Genomic DNA, 25,255 nt, shown 5'->3' on the forward strand with positions numbered 1-25,255 from the left:
GTCCTCACTGAACAGCTTTCGTCGGCTAGAGAGAGAGTATTAATAATTAAGATCCAATTATCAACTGAAAACGATACGAGATCGCTTTCAAGCTAAAACATGAAAAAGGATGCAGAAAGCCTTTAGAAGTAACCGCTGCACATCATTCACACACACACATAAAAAAAAAAATCAGGATTGGCGGGTGATCATTGCTTCTGTCATGCAAGTATATATATCCTGCAAGGAAAGCGGACGCTCGCCTTATCGGTGGTTGTTGCATGTGGGTGGGTAGACGACTAAAAACCGGCTTCAAATCTTATGTAAACATATAAACGTGTGGTGTGTTATAGATTTGGCGAAAAAGGGAGAAATTGACATAATTTATCATAGAGCGACCACACCTCTACCGCCGGAGGTCAGAAAACGCTTCAACGCTCTAGTCTAACGGTCCGGACGGACGGAGAAACTGAAGAGGGGAGAATGGGGGACTCTGATGGTAAGTAGACAGGCAGACATAAGTATTGATTTATACGTAAACGTCTCTTAAAATGACAAACTGGAGTCGTTTATTGATTTTTTAGAACCAAAATAATGCTTCGTAAGGCTCCATAACTTAGCGAAAACGGAGGATGACGCGGACATATGAATGAATGACTAGTTGAGAAATTTCCCACGGGCGACTAATGATTCAATTATCACTGTTACAAACTGGACCACAAAGAAATAGCTCTACTGGTCTAGGGATTTTGAGAAGCAGCTGATTTCAATGAAGAAATATAATTTGATTTATTACACAAAGAATGGGTCCTACATGTAGGGTGTAAAGCCTCATACCCTTAGGTGACGAGAAACATCACTTCTTGTTAATATAATATAAATCAACAGATGCGCTGTTCGCTCAGATGTGCATGTACTATTTATTGCGATATATTTAAGTCCTTAAGACCAGCCTGTTTTTATTTTTAAAGTTTTTGACCACAATAATCATAAAGTTCCATATAAGAATAAAATAAAAGTTCGTTGAAGTTTGTTTATTCAATACAGTGTACTTGTACGTGCTATTTCAGGCACTAGATAGTGACTGATTTCATTCATACCAACCACAGTGTTTAGAGCAGAAAAAGTTGTGTTTTATCTATTCTCTTCTAACATTGATAAAAAAATTAAAGTAAATCATGATCATTACTCAAATATGACATCGAGAAAAATAAATAAATAAAATACGTAACCGTCATATTTGTTTTTTCTCTTTAAAGTCAAATAGTTCACATAATCTAAAGATACACTTGTGGTATAGATATTTAGATAAGTCAAATATATTACATGGGTTTTGTGAATTTAGAAAAATCACGCTTGTTGTATAAATATTTAGAATGGTGTAGATATTTAGATTGGTGTGTATTCAAGGGAATCAATAATCAAGCACAGTCCCCTTTACTGTTTTGTCAGATATCCGAGAAGTACATCTAGCATTTGAGATGTTAATTACTCTCAAAAGAATGAAAATCCATGTCTATGAATATCAATTTAAATTGATGGAAACCATTTTCCTTCCTTTTACGTTGATTTTCACATTGATAACACCCTGTGTCCGTATACCGTGATTTTCTTTTTTATACTTAACTGACCATATTTAACAAAGGAGGCCACAATAAAACTCATGGCTGATTGCATTAAATGTCAGTATGCGATCCACTGGACAGTTCACAATTTCTGAAGAACTTTCATTTGGAAACGTACAAATAAATTTCTGCAATTAAATCTCACAAATAGATAATTGTATATTTCATGTGTAAATACAATGTATATGATTCTAAATATGAAAAATGTATATTTTGTATATACTGTTAGTCTTTGTCTGCATAGAACAGCAGATAAGAATTTCTGTAAATAAAACATGATTGTTTTCATCTATTAATAAATGTATTTTGAATACCCAATGAATGACCTCAAGAAATTTTATTTGATGGTAGCAGTAGCTCCCTTCACCCCCCCCCCCCTTTATTTAGTTGTACTTTCCGTACAGTGATATTTAAAATGTCTCGTTTCCACCTAACCTACATCTACATGTTTCCTGAGACTTTATTTCCTGGATCCACACCAGCTAGGATTTAAACTGCTGATATGTAAAGATCACTTTCCATGATGAAACTAAATGATTAGCCGTCTTCCGTCCTTCCGTCACACGTTGCGTTTAGCTCAGTTTCAAAGAAATTGTTTTATCGAAACTTATATGCTGTTACATATTGGTAACATCTATTCAACTGCATCAATATTTTTTTTTTACTTTGACATTTCCTTTGACCTTGACCTCACTTTTCCCTATTTAGTGTTTAACTCAGTTTCAAAGCAACTATTGGCAATATTTTTATGAAAACTCTTACACTGATACATATTAGTGGTTATGGCGTGTAAAACGTTGCACTATTATACTAATCTTGTTATTCATATTCGAAAACTTGTAATTTATATTCTAAAGCATATCATTCATATTCGAAAAGTTGTTATTCATATACGATAATTTTATCATTCATATTCAAAAACATGTTATTCTTATTCAATAACTTGTTATTCATATTGTAAACTTTTCATTCATATTCAAAAACACGTGATTCATATTCTATAATCTTACCATTCATATTCAAAAACATGTGATTCATATTCGATAATCTTATCATTCATATTCAAAAACATGTGATTCATATTCGATAATCATATCATTCATATCCGATAATCATGTCATTTATATTCGATAATTATGTTATTTATATTCGATAATCATGTCATTCATATTCGATAATTTTGCTATTCATATTCAAAAGCATGTAATTCATATTCGATAATCATGTCATTCTTATTCGATAGTCATGTCATTCTTATTCGATAATTTTTAAATTCTTATTCAATATAATTTGCATTGTGGGTAATATTATCTGTTTGTAAAGTCTCTGCTCATTGGGTACATGTATGTGAAAACGAAAGTAGATTATGGTGTTACCATTTCTGGACCACGTGTAAGCAGGACATTCATAGGTAATGAATGTCTATTGATTGATAAACTTTTGGTAAATGTTCATCGTATTACACTAACTAACATAAAGAATGTACACTTACCACCAGATATGGTAACGCCATAATCTACTTTCGTTTTCACATACATGTACCCAATGAGCAGAGACTTTACAAACAGATAATATTACCCACAATGCAAATTATTGTGGTAGTTGTACTTAGTTTAATTTTATATTTTTATATTGCCATTCACATTCATTCACTTCAATACATATTGCGCTGCGCTACTTACTAACTTTGTGTTGTGTGTTAAAGAAACCTAAACACCCTTTTAAATATAATGGTTTAATCCGTAAGGGTCCAGTTAGAACATAACTCGGATTAGTTCATGTATCTCTTAGGTGTCATACTTGTTCTGTCATCTGATTGGTCTTAGTATTTTGTTCTAGCCAATAGGAATTCCTGGCGGGAATTCCTGAGTTCTTTTTATGAAATAGTTCAGGAAAATCTAGTTTTGAAAGAGATTCCAAAGGGTGTTGCCACTATTGAGTTCTTAAAAAGCATAAGATATATATTTAATTTATAGAGGATTTGCTAACACCAACAACTGTAAGTAGCTGATAGTTTTACTATATGATTAAAAGCAAGTAATGAATTTAAATAAGTAATTAAACTAACAAGAAAGATTTAAACTCCAAAGGGCCTATATCGAGACGCGGACGTCAGGCTACAAGACAGAACAGCGTCAACCAGGACTAATAGGAGATCCTATGGAAGTGAGTGTGCAGATAAATGGAATTCCGGCCACTGTATTATTAGACACTGGGTCAACTGTGTCAACTATTTGCCAGTCATTTTACCAACAGCATTTTTCAGACATAGAAATCCAGGATATTAAGGAAGTTTTTCAACTTCAATGTGCTGATGGTAGTACTCTACCTTACAAGGGAGCAGTAGAGCTGGAAGTATTATCTGAGGGTCTCGGAGATAACACAGAACATGCATGTTTATTTCTGCTGGTGGATGATACTAGTTATCACAGCAAGGTTCCCATACTTTTAGGAACAAATGTCCTTAAGACTGTGATGGAGAAAACCAGAAACGACCATGGAGACAGATTTCTGCAGACTGCACACCTGCATGAACCATGGTTTTGGACATTTAGATGCATCTCACTGCGAGAAAGGGAATTGCAGAGGAATAATTACAGATTAAGTGTAATTAAATCAGCAGAAAGGAAACCAGTCATCATACCACCTAACAGTGAAATAACAGTTAATGGTTATGCAGATAAGATGGTTCCATATGTTCAGACCTTAGCGCTGATACAGGATACCAAGAAATCAGTCATTCCTAAGGATTTGGATGTGATATCTAATCTCGTTGATTACCAGTATGGATCCAGGGAACCACTGATGGTTACGATTAGCAATGTCACAACACGGACTGTCAAGATTGCACCGAAGGCAGTGATAACTGAACTGCAGCCTGTGACATTGGAGGAAATACCCATATTGCCCAGTAGCCAGGATACTGCAGAACCAACTGTTTTTAATATACCTGAGGACAGTTTGACCAATGAGGAATTTGCTAAGGCAAATGAGATGATCTCCAAGAATGGCGATATCTTTGCATGGGGAGATGTAGACATTGGTCATGTAACAACTGTGAAGCACAGGATTGAGTTGGTGGATCCTACACCTTTTAAGCAGCGATGTAGACGTATTCCCCCATCAATGTTCCAGGAAGTTAGAAATCAGCTACAACAATTAGTGGAGGCAGGAGTGATTAGGAGGTCCAAATCGCCATTCTCCAGCAATGTAGTCCTTGTAAGGAAGAAGAATGGAGACCTGAGAATGTGTGTGGACTACAGGCAGCTGAACAACAAGACGAAAAAAGATGCCTATGCCTTGCCCCGTATTGAGGAGATCTTGGACAATTTATCAGGGAATCGCTACTTCACTGTACTTGATGCAAAATCAGGATACCACCAAATTGAAATAGATGAGGAACACAAGGAAAGGACAGCTTTTACTGTGGGTCCTCTAGGATTTTTTGAATACAACCGGATGCCCTTTGGATTATCAAACAGCCCAGCTACATACCAACGACTGATGGAGGACTGTCTTGGAGAACTGCACCTCAACATCTGTTTTATTTTTTTAGATGATATTATTGTTTTCTCTAGAACTTTCGAGGAACATCTCCAACGACTGCAGCAAGTGTTTGATAGACTGAGGGCAACTGGATTAAAACTTTCGCCAAAGAAATGCACATTTTTCCAGAGACGTGTGAAATATGTAGGACACATTGTATCAGACCAGGGCATCGAGACAGATCCAGACAAGACCAGCAAAGTTCTTAACTGGCCAACCCCTACAACACCTGAAGAGGTCCGGAAATTTTTAGGATTTGCTGGTTATTACCGGAGATTTATCGCCAACTTCAGCAAGATTGCGAGACCCTTATCACAACTCATGCCTATACCTATAGATAGCAAGAAGTCAGCCAAGAAGAAAAATTCTAAGACATGGCAGTGGGGGCAAGAGGAGGAGGAGTCATTCAGAAAGCTGAAGGAAGCATTAGCATCACCTCCTGTACTAGGATATGCCAACTACAATCTTCCCTTCGAGTTACATACAGATGCCAGTCTGAATGGATTAGGCGCTGTATTGTACCAAGAGGAAGATGGACAGAAGAAAGTGATCAGTTATGCCAGCAGAGGATTAACAAAAGCTGAAAGGAACTATCCAGCACACAAATTGGAATTTCTGGCACTAAAGTGGGCAGTCTGCGATAAATTTAAAGATTACCTTACAGGCAGCAAGACCAAGGTTTTGACTGATAACAACCCACTTACTTATGTCCTCACGACAGCAAAACTTGATTCCACAGGACATAGGTGGTTAGCTGCACTTGCCAGTTACGATCTAGACATCCAGTATCGTCCAGGAAAGAACAACTCGGATGCAGATGGACTTTCCAGACTAACAGGACAGACAACCCAAGATTCCTGTACATGTATTTCTAATGAATCTATTAAAGCTTTATGTAACTGTGTACAATTAGAAATTCCATGTGTAGAAAATTTGTGTGTTGATTCAGAAATTGTTAATCAGTTAACTGATCAAGTTTCTCAGTTCCAACAGGTAAACTGGAAGGAAGTCCAAGGAAGGGATCCAACACTCAGGAACTGGATGTATCATGTGAAACTGGGAAAGAAACCCAAGATGAGTGATCTACCACTATCCCCCAACTCCCTAGCACTCATCAGGAATTACCACTCTCTGTTCTTGAGCAATGGAATACTCCAGCGACAAGTCCAGATAGATGGCACTGACCAGACGCAGGTGGTTGTTCCTGGAGATATAGTCCCAGACATCTTGTGTAGTTTACATAACAACTTTGGACATCCAAGGCCGTGATCGTCTGATATCCTTGGTAAAAGATAGATTTTACTGGAATGGGATGAATAACGACATCGAGAACTGGATTAAGAAGTGCCACAGATGTCTGAGGAGGAAAGTCCCCACCAATCAGAGAGCACCACTCATGCCAATAAGGACAACCTATCCATTGGAATTGGTTTGTATGGACTTCTTAACCCTAGAACCATCTAAAGGAGGATACCACCATATCTTAATCATCACAGACCATTTTACTAGGTTTGCACAGGCAATTCCTACCAAGAACCAGACGGCGAAGACAACAGCCGAAACGTTTTACAACAGCTTCATGACCAAATATGGGTTTCCAACTAGAATCCACAGTGACCAGGGAGCCAACTTTGATGGGAACATCATCAAGGAGCTGTGTAACATCACTGGTATGAAGAAGTCCCGAACAACCCCTTACCATCCTATGGGTAATGGCATGTGTGAGCGTTTTAACAGGACATTGATGGATATGCTCGGAACCTTGAATCCCTCACAGAAGTCCAACTGGAAGGCCCATGTACCATCATTAGTTCATGCCTACAACAGTACCCGACATGAGAGCACAGGACAGTCTCCATATTTCCTCATGTTTGGAAGAGAGCCCAGGCTTCCTGTGGACTTGGCCTTTGGACTTGGAGACAAAGAAGAGAAAACAAGGACAAAGTATGTGGAGGATCTGAGATCCAGAATGAAGACAGCATACCACCTTGCTCGGAGAGCTGCTGAGAGAGCAAGAGAAAAACAGGGCAGATTCTACGACCTGAAAGTAAGGGGAGCAGATTTGCAGGAAGGAGATCGAGTCTTGGTGAAAGTAGTAGCATTTGAGGGAAAGCACAAGATAGCAGATAGGTGGGAGGAAGATCCCTATCAGATTGTGCGGCAACCTAATCCAGATGTCCCAGTGTTTGTCGTCAAACGGGAGGATGGAACAGGCAGAACACGAATTCTCCATCGGATTTTACTTCTGCCGATAGGTTGCATAGATCCCGAAATGCTAACTACTCCCTTGCGACCAGTTCCTAAGCCCAGAAGAAAGACACAACCAGAGAAGAAACAAATCACAGACAAGATAGTAGATCGGACTGAGGAATCGGATTCTAGCGATTCTGATGAAGATTGTTTGTTTGTAGAGGTACCGGTACCTAACCCGACAGTGACACCCCCTATAGATGACCCACCCATCATCAATGAGGAGGAAGTGCCACTTGATGTACCCCAGCAACGAGCAGAGAGGGAAGCCATGGATACCCTTTCACCCCGAGCTCCAGAGGGTGATGGTCAGATGCCTATGGAGGAGGAAGTGAAATCTTTACCTCGACGATCTGCTAGGACCAAACAGCCACCAAAGAAGCTTGCTGACTACCATGTATATCAGGTTACCCATGACAGGAGAAGCAAGGATTTAGAGACATTCAGGGAAATGCTAGAGGTCACACATCGACCTGAAGAGAGAACTCTTTTATTGAAATGCTTTTCAGATTATGTAAATAAAATTTAAGTCAACTACTTTTTATGGAGTATTATCTTTCCTAACTATTTGTAGCAAATGACGAGGCCGTCATTTCTCAACTGGGGGGAGTTTGTGGTAGTTGTACTTAGTTTAGTTTTATATTTTTATATTGCCATTCACATTCATTCACTTCAATACATATTGCGCTGCGCTACTTACTAACTTTGTGTTGTGTGTTAAAGAAACCTAAACACCCTTTTAATTATAATGGTTTAATCCGTAAGGGTCCAGTTAGAACATAACTCGGATTAGTTCATGTATCTCTTAGGTGTCATACTTGTTCTGTCATCTGATTGGTCTTAGTATTTTGTTCTAGCCAATAGGAATTCCTGGCGGGAATTCCTGAGTTCTTTTTATGAAATAGTTCAGGAAAATCTAGTTTTGAAAGAGATTCCAAAGGGTGTTGCCACTATTGAGTTCTTAAAAAGCATAAAATATATATTTAATTTATAGAGGATTTGCTAACACCAACAACTGTAAGTAGCTGATAGTTTTACTATATGATTAAAAGCAAGTAATGAATTTAAATAAGTAATTAAACTTTTCTTTATTCATAAAACTTGTGTGCAAGTCATGAGTGAAAGATTTACTGAAAGTAGAATTGTGGAAAAACATAATTTCTGTTCTTTAAGTAAATAATGAGTTTTAAGTAATATAAATGCGCAGAGTGATATATGTGTACAGAATTTAGTATTTTAGTAAATTATTCAATAGGTCATCATAAGAGTTTTAAGCAGTTCACCTTGATTTCGGAAGCTGTAGCTCAGTTCCATAAACTGGTATGTACATGTACATATGCAATTCACTGCAGTACATTATATTCATTTTTTAATATCAATTACTTATAATTGATGGTTCAGAGAGTTATGTCCTTTGACGATAAAATGATGACCAATATATATATATTTGTATCGTTGCATATATCATATGTTCGATAGTGTCTTTTGTCTTTGTATTGTATTTGTCCTTATATGTTTTTATTGTTGTTATAGGGTTTGTTTTCATTGTTTCGAAAAAGTAAACGAATCTACGACCTTAACCATCTTGTGGATTATTCTTATACTCAAGACCGGTTACATTATATTGAATAAGAATTTAAAAAAAATATCGAATAAGAATGACATGATCATCGAATATGAATTACATGCTTTTGAATATGAATAGCAAAATTATCGAATATGAATGACATGATTGTCGAATATAAATAACATAATTATCGAATATAAATGACATGATCATCGGATATGAATGATAAGATTATCGAATATGAATCACATGTTTTTGAATATGAATGATAAGATTATCGAATATGAATCACATGTTTTTGAATATGAATGATAAGATTATCGAATATGAATCACATGTTTTTGAATATGAATGATAAGATTATCGAATATGAATCACATGTTTTTGAATATGAATGATAAGATTATCGAATATGAATCACATGTTTTTGAATATGAATGAAAAGTTTACAATATGAATAACAATTTATTGAATAAGAATGACATGTTTTTGAATATGAATGATAAAATTATCGAATATGAATCACATGTTTTTGAATATGAATGAAAAGTTTACAATATGAATAACAATTTATTGAATAAGAATAACATGTTTTTGAATATGAATGATAAAATTATCGAATATGAATCACATGTTTTTGAATATGAATGAAAAGTTTACAATATGAATAACAATTTATTGAATAAGAATAACATGTTTTTGAATATGAATGATAAAATTATCGAATATGAATCACATGTTTTTGAATATGAATGAAAAGTTTACAATATGAATAACAATTTATTGAATAAGAATGACATGTTTTTGAATATGAATGATAAAATTATCGAATATGAATCACATGTTTTTGAATATGAATGAAAAGTTTACAATATGAATAACAATTTATTGAATAAGAATGACATGTTTTTGAATATGAATGATAAAATTATCGAATATGAATCACATGTTTTTGAATATGAATGAAAAGTTTACAATATGAATAACAATTTATTGAATAAGAATGACATGTTTTTGAATATGAATGATAAAATTATCGAATATGAATAACTTTTGGAATATGAATGATATGCTTTAGAATATAAATGACAAGTTTTCGAATATGAATAACAAGATTAGTATAATAGTGCAACGTTTTACACGCCATAAGTGGTAGTTAATTCAACTATGGTATTTTTATTTACTTTGACCTTCCCTGTGACCTTCACCTCACTATTCCCTATTTGATGGTTAGCTCAAGTTTAAAGGGTTTTTTTCCTTTCTGAATATGGCTAGGAAGAGGAGTGGATTTACCAGCTAATTTTAATTAGATTGGTGTTTGTCATGTCTGTCTGTGTATGATATACATATATATATATAAACGAGGATCTGCATTTCATGTATTTTTTCTTGGAAGTAATTTTGAATAATGTTAACCTTTCTATCGATAGCTAGGCAACATTTCACCAATGCAAAATTGTTATTTATCTTTATAGCAATTTTCTTAGAATGTTGGTAAATTTGAATAATATTCAGAGTGAAATGAATGGGTGATATACTTGGGTCAAAAAGTTTAAAAATAAAAACGTTTTGAAAAAGGTGATATTTTAAAATTAGATCACTTCACTTTGCCATAGAAATAATGCATTAGATTGATTTAGATTGATAAGGGAGAGTGTTTGAAAGGTTTTCCTTTTTATTTATATGTGATATGACTTGTAAACAACTGAGATTTAACTGAATTAAAGCCTCTATGGTCATTCTTAATCTGTATAATTTTCTATATATAAAAGAAAGGTTTAGTATCTTAATTTTTTCTTCACAAAATGGAAAATTCAACATATTTTCCATTGTGAATAGGGCAGAACCATGAGAAGGTACCGATAATTCCCTGTTTTTATTGTGTGTTTTTTCTTCTTCATCATATTGCATTACAAATGTCACATTGGGCGGGGCATTCATGTCCTATGGACATATTTCTAGTTAAATAATACTATCGTGTCCATGTTTTGAACTCGTTGGGGAAGTAGTTTAATTGCTGAATTTATGGTAATCATTACAATCTGTAAAGATATCAAAGGCAAACACATTGGAAATTAGAATACATATTTATGTACTAGGATATCTGTTTGAATTCTTTTAGGATATGTATTGTTACTTTACAATTAATATAGAAAAATATCTTTAGATTTTTCATACCCTTATGTATTTTCAGAAATGAAATTTGCATTTTTTTTAAAATTTACATTCAATTTTGATAGCGCTTCATGAAAAGTATGCCTACATTAGGCGTTGCAGTTCATAACCTCATGTATTTTCAAAAATAAATCATCTTTATGTCGGAAAATAGACATACTATATTTATCCAGATTTATACGAGTATTGTTCACAACTGCAGCACATCCAAGAGGAAATAACATGCGTCCTGGTCAGTTATATGTATCGATATCATCGGACTATATTATATTATTTCATATATTATATTATTTCATATGTTGAATAAAAAATCCATATATAGACACATTTGAAAATTTGCAATTTTAAGCAGACAAGGATTTGGATGTGATATATGCATATTGCAATCAATAACCTATCAATTTTTAAGAAAAAATGTAAGGAATTGTTATGCAATCATTATTTGAAAGAATGGGGACATATCAGAAGTTTACAATATGGAAAACTTGAAACTTATGTTAAATTTAAAACTAATTTTGTTTTTGAAAACTACTTAACACTCTTACCACCTACACAACGTAAAACACTTGCAAGATGACGTACATCAGCGCACAATTTACCAGTAGAACGAGGTCGTTATTCAGGAATCCCTAGACATTTAAGATTTTGCACAAAGTGTTCTTCTTGTAAAATTGGTGATGAAATTCATCTAATTTTTGAATGTTTAACTATAACTCACTCAGGCAGAACATGTATGAAATTATAAAACAACAATGTGAACATTTTTCCAGTCTTGACAACATGAATAGATTAATATGGTTACTCAATTGTGAAAATACTGATGTACTTGTAGCCCTTTGCGATTTGATTAAAGAAGCAATATAAAATGAAACATTTGAAAGTTCAAACCAATATGTTTATACATAATTATGCACTCCTTGTAAACATGACATGTTGACTTAGTACCAATGCACCGTCCCGTGGTATCTTTTGCATTACATTCAATCATATGTACTTGTACTACGTGCCTATTACTATTATTATGTGTCATTGCATATATTGTTATTATTTTCTTCCTGTGTGCATTTCTGACTGTTTTGCATTAGGATACACGGTGGTACTTACATATATTACATCAAGTAATGTCTCGTGTTATGTACATTGTTTAAGCTCATACTACTAGTATTACTGTATATCATGTGTGAACCATATGAAACCATATTGCACATATGCACTCATTATAAACATGACATGTTGATCTAGTACCAATGCACCGTCCCGTGGTATCTTTTGCATTACAGTGGAGTTAATCATATGTACTTTACTATCTTTACTATTATTACATGTAGAGTTGTTATGTACATGTGTATATATATATATAGACATCTATATATATATATATATATATATATATATATATTTGTTTTCCCTATGTGTATTTCTGACTATTTTGCATTAGGATACACGGTGGTACTTACATATAATGCAAATAAGTATTATCATGTTCAAACGTCTCATGTATGAACATTGCTCATACTAATAGTGCATATTTTACTCTTGTTTTGTTTTGTTTTTCTTTTTATCGTCATTGCACATTGAAATGTTAACAATCATGTATGCTGTATGCCCGAGAGGGCCCTAATTTGGAAATAAATCATATTCTATTCTATTCTATTCTATGCAAGATTTGAAACCCTTCCAGATGTTTTGTTACTGAATTCAGTAAATGGCAAAGGCCCGTAACACTTTGTGTCACTTGTATTTGTACAGAACATTGAGTTATCCTCTCTCACTCACAATTCTGTAGATATGTTGTAAAAACAAATTATTTAACATATATTGTATCATTGTTTTATTACGGCAGAGGTTGTGATGATGGCAGCGAAGCGTGACGGACGGTCCGTTATGAGACTGGAGAGGATGTTTCGTAGTGAAATTGACGAGAAACTTGTGCACCATGTGGCAGGCGGGCCTCACAAAGGAATACTGATAGCCAAGGCAGTAGATAGTAAGTATTAGGTTTATAGTGTAAGACAGTAGGTTTATAACGTAAGACAGTCTATAATTAAGACAGTAAGTCTCTAATATGAGACGGTAGGTCTATATTATAATACAGTAGGTCTATGATATAAGACAGTAGGTCTATAATATAAGACAGTAGGTCTATAATATAAGACAGTAGGTCTATAATATAATACAGTAGGTATATAATATTAACCAAGTCAGTAGACAGTACTTTAAATTTATACTGTGAGTATACTAACAGCGAAGGCTACATGCAATAATTCTCCTTTAAGCTTTGAAATAGTTTCTCAAATTCAGATCAGCACAAAGTGATTTAAATATGAAATATTCATATATCCAAAACATTACTTTGTTAAACACCACTCTGATTCTACACACAAGTACTCTGAAGTTAGTTCCGCAATGGCAATATTTTCGTAGTATTTGGTGATCAGGTCTTCCAACAGTCTGTTGGAATTCCCATGGCAATTTGTTGGAATTCCCATGGGCACGAATTGTGCTCCTTTATTAGCTGACCTGTTTTCAGGGCCGTAAATTACATGGAGGCGGAGGAGGCAGCTGCCTCCTCCAACTTTTGAGCCAAAAAAAATTAAAATTTAAAGTTCATTAGAATTTATGTTGTTTCCAATAACTAAGAACATGATACCTCCCTTAAAAAGCATTCCAAATCTTTCTTTTAGAATGAGTTAGTCAAGTAACATCTTAGAAGGCCCTAGAATCAAGGATTTTGCACGAAACGTGTTCAGTGTGCACAAAATGTGCTCAGCGTTTGGGGGCCTGGGCGGCCCCCAGACCCCCGCCTAATTTCCTGCCTCCTCCAAATTGAAGGTTAATTTACGGCCTTGGTTTTTATATTCTTACGAAGCAGAATTTATTCAAAAGCTTCTACATGCCCCGCCGTTATAAAACATACTTAAGTTTGAGAATATACTCAAATCTGAAAACATTCTCAACTCCCCCATTCCCAGATTCAACGGTCATCATAAAAAAATGTTGAGCACAAAAATAATTCTCAGTTTTATTCTCAAATATTTGAGTCTACAAAATTACAGACTTAAGAACGTTCCCAAGCATTAAAATGGCTGCTATGTTCAGATGTAGACGTCAAAGGAAACAAAACATATTAAGCATTTTTTTTACTCGAGGGCAAACGCGACGTTTCTCAATAATATAATTACAATTTTTCGTGACATTTTACGTAAAATTCACTTGCATTCTATCTCGTTTCTACAAAGAATCTTGGACTATATTACCATGTCTGTTTTAGAGTTAATATATTTTGAAAGTTCCCGGTTGTTGCAAGCAAAACCGTAGTAAAGAAAAGGAGAGAAAAATTTTTGGTACATGTACAATCGGGTATCGAACACTAGACTCTTACAATACATTTTAGGTTATATAACCACTGAGTTACGCAGACCAACATAGAACGTTTGGTAATATTTCAACAATATCAATTTAAACATATTTCGGAAATCATACAAGAACTCTTCATATCGAGGAGATGAAAGAATACTTAGTCTAGTAATCTTAGAGAAAATAGAAACGTCGCTTCCTTTAAACCTATGTAGCTGAACATTTTGAGAGGGTTTGAAAAGGACTACATTTTGTGGCTGAAGGATTTTTTAAACAAGAAGCTTTAAATCTGCAGGAATTTTCTGTTTTATTCAATATATCTTCAATGTTTATACCCTAGGCCTGTATTTCGAGTTTGTAATGTACGATCCAAGAAGTAGAGACTGGAACTAATTCAAATGTTGCAACTTCATTGCTTTGATTGATATAGATTTTGAAACAGAACACTCAATCTTAAAATTGCCTATATAAATTTACCCGTATTTGGTATGAAAATTTAGCATTTTGACCAATAATTTAAAAACTTGATCTATAACACCCCACCCACCCACCCCCCACTTTTTTGTAATTTTTGTGCAATTTAAAAAAAAACTGATAATACTTTTAGTATTTTCTTTTGAACTCAAAATTTCTATATGATGATATTTTTCAATTCCGTATTTTAAGTGCAAAATTTTTATTATTTATTTTCAATCTATTAACAGTAAACTTTTTTATATCTATATTCTTAGAAGTCATGAGTATGTATTAATTTGATAATGATTGCTTATGTTTTGTTAACACCAACATAAAAAGTACAGTGTAGTTTATATGAATAAATCGTAAGTAAATTTTAGATGCAAAAAGGTCAAGTTTAACACACTGTAACTCCAAAACAAGCAATATGACCCCATTTTTTCTTTTTAATCTCATAAATCTCCTTCGATGTAGAAATAAAAAAATATGCTTACAAAAAATTGACATTACTTCAAACTCAGGTGCGAACCTCTTTACGTTATTTTAGCAGATTGACGCGGATGTGGTGAGAAAATTACAGGTATATTCGTCAGATTCCGAGACAGTGGTTGGTATCTAAAGTAATAATGAGACAGTTGACAATCAGCGTAGGAGTCTCAATCTCTAACTACCGCCGCGGTGGTCTAGAAGTTAGAGCAATTGCCCCGCATGCGGAAGGTCGGGGTTCGAATCCCCGCCGCGACAGACCTAAGTCTTTAAAAGAGGTAGTGATAGTTCCATCGCCAAATGCTCGACATCACAGGTCCTCGGAGATGACCTTAACAACGGATGTCCCTTGTCACAGTAGGTGTGGCACTAACTTTGAAGCCCTTCACTGGTCTTCGTGACGTCTACACATGAGTGAAAAATTCTTGAGTGAGACGTTAAACAAGATACTATCAATCACTGAATCTCTAACTGGAGTACCATACTGGAATAAGGGTCTGTGGTACCTGACTGTAATAGGGGACGGCGGTACCAGACTGTAATAAGGGCCACTAGCTGTATCAGATTGGAAAAAGGGACCGCGGTACCAGACTAAAATAAGGGGCGGCGGTATCAGACTAAAATAAGGGGCCGCGGTACCAGAGAGGAAGATCTGATGAAGGTAAAGGGAAAAACTGAATCAGAAACCTGGGATTTGATCCTATTGGATGACTCCTAGATGCGCTGACATATTGAAGACATCAAAGCTGTAGATAGAGTGACGATAGTCTGATAAAACAGATAGACATTACCAGGATTAGAAAAGAACATAATTGACAACTTCCGGTGATGTACACCGTTACTTCATATCATAGTTTATTTTTCTAGATACTTTTTAGCTCACCTGAACTGAAAGCTCAAGTGAGCTTTTCTGATCACCCGTCGTCCGTCTGTCTGTAAACTTTTCACATTTTCGACTTCTATCTCCACTGGGCCAATTTCAACCAAACTTGTCAAAAAGCATACTTGGGTGAAGGGCTTTAAGTTTGTTCAAATGAACTTCAAATGGGAGATAGTCACGAAAATAGGGAGGGGTCATTTAAAAGTCTTCTCAAGAACCAATGGACCAGAATAACTGAAATTTACATGAGAGCTTCTTGACATAGTGCAGATTCAAGTTTGTTAAAACCATGATCCCAGGGGTAGGTTGGGGCCGCAATAGGGGATCAAAGTTTTACGTGCGAATATATAGGGAAAATCTTCTCAAGAATCACTGGGCGAGGAAAGTACAAATTTACATAAAAGTTTCCTGATATAGTGCAGATTCAATGTTGTTAAAATCATGACCCCGGGTGTAAGATGGGGCCACAATAGGGGATCAAAGTTTTACATACAGATATTTAGGGAAAATCTTTTCAAAAATCCCTAGGCCAGAAAAGTTTACATTTATAAGAAAGCTTCCTGACATAGCGCAGATTCAAGTTTGTAAAAATCATGGCCCCGGGGCTAGGTTGGGGCCACAATAGGGATCAAAGTTTTACATACGAATATATATAAGGAAACTCTTTAAATATGGGCCAAGGTGACCCAGCTGAGTGATGTGTCCCATGGGCCTCTTGTCAGAATACCAAAGATTTTAAATGAAAAGATTGACTGAATATCAGAAAATATGTCCGCCCTCAAGTCTGCGCGTGATTATACGGACCCCACTAGCCTATAATCGTTTTACCGCGCAAAGACCGCGGTTGGGTATATTCCCGTCAATAACCTATGATATAAAGAGGAAATATTTTGTTTGTATAATGCCCACTCACATTCTTATGTATGTGATATGTTTTATAAGAAATACTCCTACATATACACCGTTCTATTTACATTGTAATGATAAATTTCTCAAACTCTAGTCGCTGCATAGTGCATATTGGTTTGTATTTATCTCCAGATCTTAAAGACGTCGAACCACCGGAGGGACGACTCGAATTTCTCGCTTACCTTGTCAACGAAGAACAACAAAATCAATCTGTACAGGTAAAAAAAAAAAAATACCCCCATTAATTCCCTTCACTGAAAATAAAGATTTTTTTCCCGTTTATTCAAACGTTTTATCGTGGCAAACATGTCAAACGCCTATCGTATGTGATATTTCATCTTTCATTTGAATGGCTGATTCACATGATATATGACCGCGGACCCACCTCCTTATTTTTAAAAGAAAAAAGCAATCCTTTACTTTAATCTACTGATGACATTGGCCTAATTATAGGACTACTGGACGTTGAGGTTTTGGTTCCGGGGACAGGCGGAGGGAGTAGTGAAAAAGAAGACGTTCACGGACTACTTCCAGGAACTTATGAACCCGTCTAACTTCCCTAAGAGTAAGCGGTAGTACTACAGATTGTCTTGTATTTCTATACTTTTGTAACAGAACTGGAAAATATAATTCCAATATCGCAAAGCGTTATCTTCCCTCTCATATATCAAATTTCCAAATCTTCCGCATCACCCTGATTGCTCTGGACCAGAGACTCGTTGAATTTGAATGCATACAAAATACGTTACAGTAGCCGGTACAGCGTTAATTCGTCAGCAATACAACCTCGAATTTTTGTAAAACCGGTGCGCGCATGCGGACTAGTACTTCCCATTGACGTGATGGTTATTTAGCGTGTCGATGGTTCAGAGCGATCATGTCACGTGATCGTGGAATAATTCTAAGCGAAAGTCAGTATTTTCCATTTGTCGACGTTGTTACATTGTATTTCAGACTATATTGGATTTATAAAAAAGGCACTAGTACTTCTGAAGATCTACCCGGTCATTAAGAGAGTGGAGCTAGAGGTACAGGAAACCGAGGACCCGTCCCCGGAGGACTCCATTCCTCCCATCAGTAAGTCTATCAATGTCTTCTCTCACAGAAATGGTTCATTTAAGAAAATATCCATTTTCCCAAGTTAGAGTCAGCTAGAGAGTTGCATTCATGCTATAGTGGTTAAACTTCGACAATACTTAAATTGTAAAACTGATTAGGATTAAAAAGGTTAAAGTATAGAAACAAGCAATGCAAAGTATTTTTGCCAAAGACGTTGCCCACTTGAGATACCGGGTATTGTCTGATATTTTTATGTGCAAGTTTCGAGATAAGAACGCTTGTGTAAGTGGTGCATTAAGTGCTATTCTGAATGCCAAAGTGGGACAGAGTGCACCTACGGTCTGCGAGGAAGACTATGAAAATATGGAATGCTGCAATTCTGTTTAAAGATGTAAATGTAAGAAATACAAAATACTATAGAAAGAAATGCTTTCCTAATATGAAATTTAAACAACAATGTCATATTCGCAATTAATATCCAAGATAGGGTATATTCAAGCAACGAAATGTCGTGGAATAATTATGTGTTTTACTCCCGGAATACTTGTTATTTAATTGTTTGTCGTGTGCATTATCAGTGATACGGATTCTTTGCAGGTTATATGGTTTCATATTCCCTTTCAAAGTTTATATTCTCCCAAGCTGTTCGGCGAGGGAGAATATACTCTTTGACAGGGAATGTGAGTCCATATACCCCGCCAAGAATCCATATAACTAATATGTTTTACTGCAAAGCGATGTTTATAATGTTTATTTTTCGAAGCGGTGAAGTATATGTACATGTAGATCTGTTCTTGGCAGGATAAATGGCCTCATAATATTCCCGGCTAGTCGTCCAGTCAAATGCCTATACATGTATTTTCTCTGAAGTAGTACATACACTTATGTAGTAATGGGCTATCAATCGCAACTTTTCGGGTCTTCCCGCCAATCTCCGGAAAGGCGCCTCGAATGTATTGATGGAAATACGAAACTTGTGCAAAATGAATGCTTTTAATCACTGTTTATGTCACTAACTCGTAATTATTAACATGTTTTAAAACTTATAATGGATATATCGAATCGTTTCTGGCAAATATGTATTGTAAGACGGACAGTAAATGATTGATATGAAAATGGAAGATATAATACATTTTTACTCGCGATTGAGCAGGAGTATAGTGTCTAGGTGTTGCGTGATTGACATCAAGAATGAAATTATTTGGAATTGATGAAAGAAATGGTATAAGAGTTTGAATTAATTGTCGTGATGAGAAATTATCGCACAGCATTGAAAAATGATAAGGCAAATTACCGTGGTAGGGGTATGTTCGAAATTAAGAGTGTCATTCACTGTAGATCGCTGTATGTTGTAAAAAAAAAAAAAAAAAAATGACGTATTAAAGCAACAGGACCTTTTGTACATGTACATGTAATTACGCCTCACTGTTTATGAGAGTTCTTTTAAAGGGAAATAACTCGGACGTATCATTGCCTTATATCATGCTACATGTGGTATATAACCTTTTAAATTGCATAACCTAACATTTACTTTCCAGAGAGTTTTACATCGGTTTTTACCCCAGCATCCTACACATATCAACTTGTGCCAGAAGTACAAATTAACAACAAAACCTTCATTACATTTATGGTCAAGGCAGCAGCAGACGCTCACATCGCACTAAGTGCAGTTTATGGTGACGTCGACCGCAAAACGTTTGAAATCGTTATTGGAGCTGATGGAAATACAAAATCAGTTATCCGCTACGGCGCTGGAGGACCAGATATGACTGAATCAATGACGATGAACATTCTCTCTGAAAACGAATTTCGGTACTTTTGGGTCAATTGGGCAAACAATAAAATTGAAGTTGGACGTGGTGCTAATTATGGACTTGGTGCTTTCTTGCAATTGACAGTTCCCCCCAGCAAGCAGTTTAACATCAATTGTTTGGCGGTTTCCACTGGGACACCATCCCGGGGACAATGGGAGTTTGCAGAACTTTTGGGTAACTTGCATCTTTGTTTTTAAAAAACAATTATCAATAATAATAAAGCATACATGACTCCTGCTCATCTTTTGCAGACGCTGAAAAGGACTTCGGAAAAGAGGCAAAGAAAAAAAGGATCAAACACTCTTTGCTATGGATTGCAAAGAAACAGAAAATGTTGCAATGTCTAGAAGATGCATACCCTAATATGGTGAAGACCGCTGATTTATTCAAGTAAGACAATTTATATCAATTTTCTCAAAGTATCTTTGAGTATCTACTTTCTAACTGAAAAACTCCTTCGTCTAAACTTTTAGATATTGTAAAATCAAGCAGTCCGACACAATGGCAGCCCTGGTTTTCCTATCAGACATGCAGAAGAAGAACCTAATCAAGGAAGTAGAGGGCGGCTTCTGGATGCGACTTCAGAGCAGTCAGGAATCGGACATCGTCAAACACGGTATCCCACTTAATTATTCCAATCGAAACTTTAATGTGGACTGTAGAATTGTAATTTTAAATATCATCAATCTTCTCTGTGTTATAGATGTGAAAATTGTCAAGTACCTACCGGATCTCAAAGGACTGGATCAGCCAACCATAGCCATTGTGACGTCACTCTTCTGCGAGAAAATCGCAGTAGACGCAATGATTGAAGAGAAGATTACTTACGTCAAATATAAAACTGAAGGTTATGTACTGATAATTAAATGATGTTTAATGAAGGTACTGATAATTAAATGATGTTTAATGAAGGTACTGATAATTAGATGATGTTTAATGAAGGTACTGATAATTAGATGATGTTTAATGAAGGATGAGCTTCAGTTATACTGTCAAGCTTAAACTCTTTGTTTCACATAATAGGTACAATGTACTAGCATTTTCAAAATTATGTTCTCCAAACATATTTCCTTGTGACAGATGCAAGCATCAATATTAAAGATGTGGGAATAACTTAGCTGTTAAAGGGACATTAGCTGTGAAAGTCATAGCAACCGGTTTTTTCCAAAATCTCTCAATGGCATTGGGATATATATTAATGACTAATAAAAACGGGGAGGGGGTTTAGTACAAAAAGAAGAGAAACCTAATAAAACTACGTTAGATAACCGCTTTTAGTGAAAAGATATACATAAGGAAGAGTTATTGTCTTGCAAGACAATAATTATTTAATCACCAAAATCGCATATCAATGTGCCTGTTTTGAGGAGTTCTTCAATTCATTTCAAAATTTTCTCTTGCAGTTTTGTCTGATTTCACTGAAACATTCCACAAACGAAAAGTATTTAAATACAAATGATATGCATTAATGTTTTATCTCGTTGAACAAAGTGTGTTACTAAAAATAGATAAATCTGCCAAACTTGTTCGTTTCTAAAGTATTATTATAGAAATGAACATTGATTTCGCCCAGACCTATTGGCCGTTACTGCATAATATATAAATGTACTGGTATGTAAAGTTTTCGAATCATTTCAAATGCTACTCCTACTACAATTTTGACCATTTAAGCGAATCTTTGTATAAATGAAGACTACATAGAACAGTGTGAATCCGCAAATACAACCTGTACATAACTGACGGCAAATAAATTAAAAAATAAAATAACAAATATTTAATATATTTGTAACTTCATAGAATCATAGTGAATTTGAAGCAATCAACCAGTCAAATCAGCAGAAAATGTCGATTCATGGATCATTGTCATCCTGTCAGTAATTCCTGCTCGTAATTTCCGATACGCATTGACCTCGGAGGTCACCAGTTCGGAAGAAAGCGAAAGAGATGAACTGAGCACGTATCAGATTTGTAAACAATTTAACATGCCATTCTTATAGAAAATTCACTTTCAAAACTACATTTGAGTGGCATATTTGCGTAATTATTACATTCTCACACATATAGTACTTCTTGTCATTCATGAAACGAAGTAATATCTTAAAGCAAACGACACGGTAGTTACTCACGTCAGTTTCCGTCTCGGTCTCAGCAACCCGATTATGTTCGACAATCATCGTTCTCATTTCCGTGTATACGACGCAATGTCGATTTATACGAAACACTCTTTGTAGGTATGCTCTCAAACAACATTCCCTTGTTTATTTAGCCGAATTTTTTCTTCATATCTTGGGGATTATGTTAGTTATATCGATAGGTTTTATTTGGTGCATAATTGAATCCGCTCAGAATTTCACTTTTAACAGTGTTTAGGTCACCTGAGTCACAATGATGGCCTATTGCAATTGGTCTGTGTCCGTCATCGTACTTTTACAAGCGAACAATTTTAACTTCTAGACAACCACAAATGTACCAGTCTAATTCTTTTCAAATTCGGTACAAAGCATCTTTGGGACAAAGGAGACATAAATTGTAAATTCCATGACTCCGGCACTTCAGGGGTCTTAGGGGTAGAGAAATCTGCCAAAAATTGACCAATTTTCAAATTTTTTCTCTACAACCGTACATTTGTAAGAAAAACTATATGCATAGTGACGTAGAGCAGAAAGGACTCCACCAAAGATCCCCAGGGTAGAGGTTTTGACTCCAGAGTGGGGCCAAACTTGACTTATAGAGTTTATATATAAAACATTTAAATGCCATCTTCTTCAATTCTATTGATACTAAATTGAAATTAAATAGATGTTTAAAAGGAGCTGGTAGCCCTTCACAAAATTGTAAATTTCATAATCCCAGTCGTATGAGTTTTGGTACCGGGGTGGGGCTAAAATTGTCATAATTATTAAATGTGGGTGTTATCATTTGAACATTTCTAACTTCTTGATAACTTCTGTTCCAACATTCTTTTCAAATTTGATATGAAGCATCTTTGGGACAAGAGGGCACAAATTGTAAATTTCAGAATTCCTGCACCCCTGGGGCTTTAGACCAGGACGAAAACTGTTAAAACTAGACAAATTTTAAAAAGTCTTTTTCTCTGCAACGGTAAATCTGTAAGAAAAGGTAAATTCATAGCCATGTAGAGCAGAAAGGCCACTATCAAAATTGTAAATTTCATGATTCCCAGGGAAGAGGTTCTGACTCCAGGGCAGGGACGATCTTGGTATATTGTGATACTGAATTGAAACTAAATAGATATTTAGAAGGACCTGGTAGCCATTTACCAAAAGTATGAATTTCATGATCCCAGGAATAGAGGTTTTGACTCCTGAGTGGGACCAAAATGATTATAGTGAAAATTGGTAAAGTACCGTAATTGTAAATAATTTTAAAATATTCCTGCATTTCCACTGAACATTAAAAGAAAATAATGTAATGCATCTTTTTACAAGAATGCAAAAAATTGTATCCTTTTGTTATTTAAACTTCGAAAAACATATTCTTTCATTTAAAAAAAACCTTTCAATTTTGTTCAAGAATTGTCCCCTGATGTTATTTGGTACTCAGGTGACTGATAAGGCCTGTGGGCCTCTTGTTTGATTTTAGTTCCGTGTTTGTACATATGTGTACTACGGTGAGGTTTATCCATTTGTTTCAGGTGGAAGGTTCAATCTCTTTATACGACCTGACCAGTAGACATGTAGTCTTGACAGTTACAGTACTTCTGATTTATATCCGTTTTATTATGCTACGGTCGTTCGATTTCATAAATGTCCGGATGTATAAAGGATATATAAACAATCTCCTAACTAAGAGCACGGGCATTCGGAATATTCATTAGAGCTCGCTTCTTTGACAGGAAAGTTTTTTATTTCCCAACAAAATATGATGTACTTTCTTAAACCGGAATATAAAGTCACACTGGTGTACATATAAATGAACTCCCTAACTTGCTACTATACACATAGTGTCAGATGTATATGCACATGTACTCCGATCACTTCGGCTGATGATGTTGACTTTTCAACTGTATATCGTGTTTTATAAAGGGAATAAGCAAGACGTTAATAAGATATGTATACTCCTTCTACAGGTGAATCACAAGTGTACACAATCGGAAGAATTGGCAGATTTAAAGTTGTTTCTACTAAACTATCACGCAAAGCCGATTCTGAACAAGAGGCAAGAATATCAACAGAAAACACAATTACCAGACTTTTAGGTAAAGCATCCATTTTCCCATGAACTTATCTTTACAACTTATTTATAAACAAGCGTCATTAAAATTCAAAATCACATTTTGGTGTTTTTATAGGAACCTTTAGTAAAGTCCATCATGTCATTATTGTGGGCGTTGGGAGTGGGGTGCCACATTTCTATAAAGGCGACAAACACATACGTCTTGGCGATGTGGTGGTATCCGTGCCTTCTAGAAAAAACGGTCCAATATACATGCACTGTGACAAGATAGAGAAGATGGGTGGAGCAGACGGGTACAATTATTCTACGCGTGAATGGGACTGTAGCGACAACTCTTTACAAGATGTCGCCGTCAGTCTGAAACAAATCATAGAACGAGACACCAGCCCTCAACGACCGTGGGACCGGTATATTAATGATGCCAAAGATGCACTTCAGACAGAGGAATCCAACTTTCATCGACCACCGATGAAGACGGACAGATTGTTTTATACAGATGACGATGGAACGGAAATAGAACTGGAACATCCTGTCCCTGGGAAAGGCTACCGTGTGGGCCAGAGCAACTGTCGCCTAGGGGTGGTAGCCAGTGGCAAATTGGTCTCCAGAAATCCACGTCTCCGACAGTCGTTTGCAGAATTAAATGGAATATATGCATATGACAGTGATATGAGTGTAGTTTTAGAATCACTGGATGGTAACCGGAATAATAGCTTTATCATAATCCGTGGGATCTCAGATTATTCTGGCGGATCCAGAAAGGAGTGGCAGCCTTATGCCTCTCTTGCAGCAGCTGCTTACATGAAATCACTGATATACGCTTTGAAATGAACTTGCTAACAGTCTTTTGTGTATCAATTATTTGCTATTTCACGACTACTATTTTGCGGTTTTGCTTCCATATATACTGATAATGCATAATAAGATAATGCAATAAAATTATGTTTGCGGAAAT

The 25,255-nt window shown here is 35.6% G+C and overlaps 1 protein-coding gene across 1 annotated transcript; it reads left to right on the plus strand.

The window, feature by feature from the left end:
- The first annotated feature begins 168 nt into the window (after positions 1 to 168).
- On the plus strand, positions 169 to 25,254 carry LOC125680540 (uncharacterized). The gene is made up of 11 exons (XM_048920221.2): positions 169 to 478; positions 12,986 to 13,129; positions 17,363 to 17,448; positions 17,684 to 17,795; positions 18,185 to 18,307; positions 19,828 to 20,277; positions 20,355 to 20,493; positions 20,577 to 20,719; positions 20,807 to 20,950; positions 24,194 to 24,322; positions 24,416 to 25,254. Exons 1-11 carry the CDS (start codon positions 463 to 465, stop codon positions 25,129 to 25,131), a joined length of 2,202 nt encoding a protein of 733 aa, XP_048776178.1. The 5' UTR covers positions 169 to 462; the 3' UTR covers positions 25,132 to 25,254.
- Position 25,255: the final 1 nt, after the last annotated feature.

Source organism: Ostrea edulis, chromosome 2 (genome assembly GCF_947568905.1).
Source record: "Ostrea edulis chromosome 2, xbOstEdul1.1, whole genome shotgun sequence".
In the NCBI taxonomy this organism is placed as follows: Eukaryota; Metazoa; Mollusca; class Bivalvia; order Ostreida; family Ostreidae; genus Ostrea; species Ostrea edulis.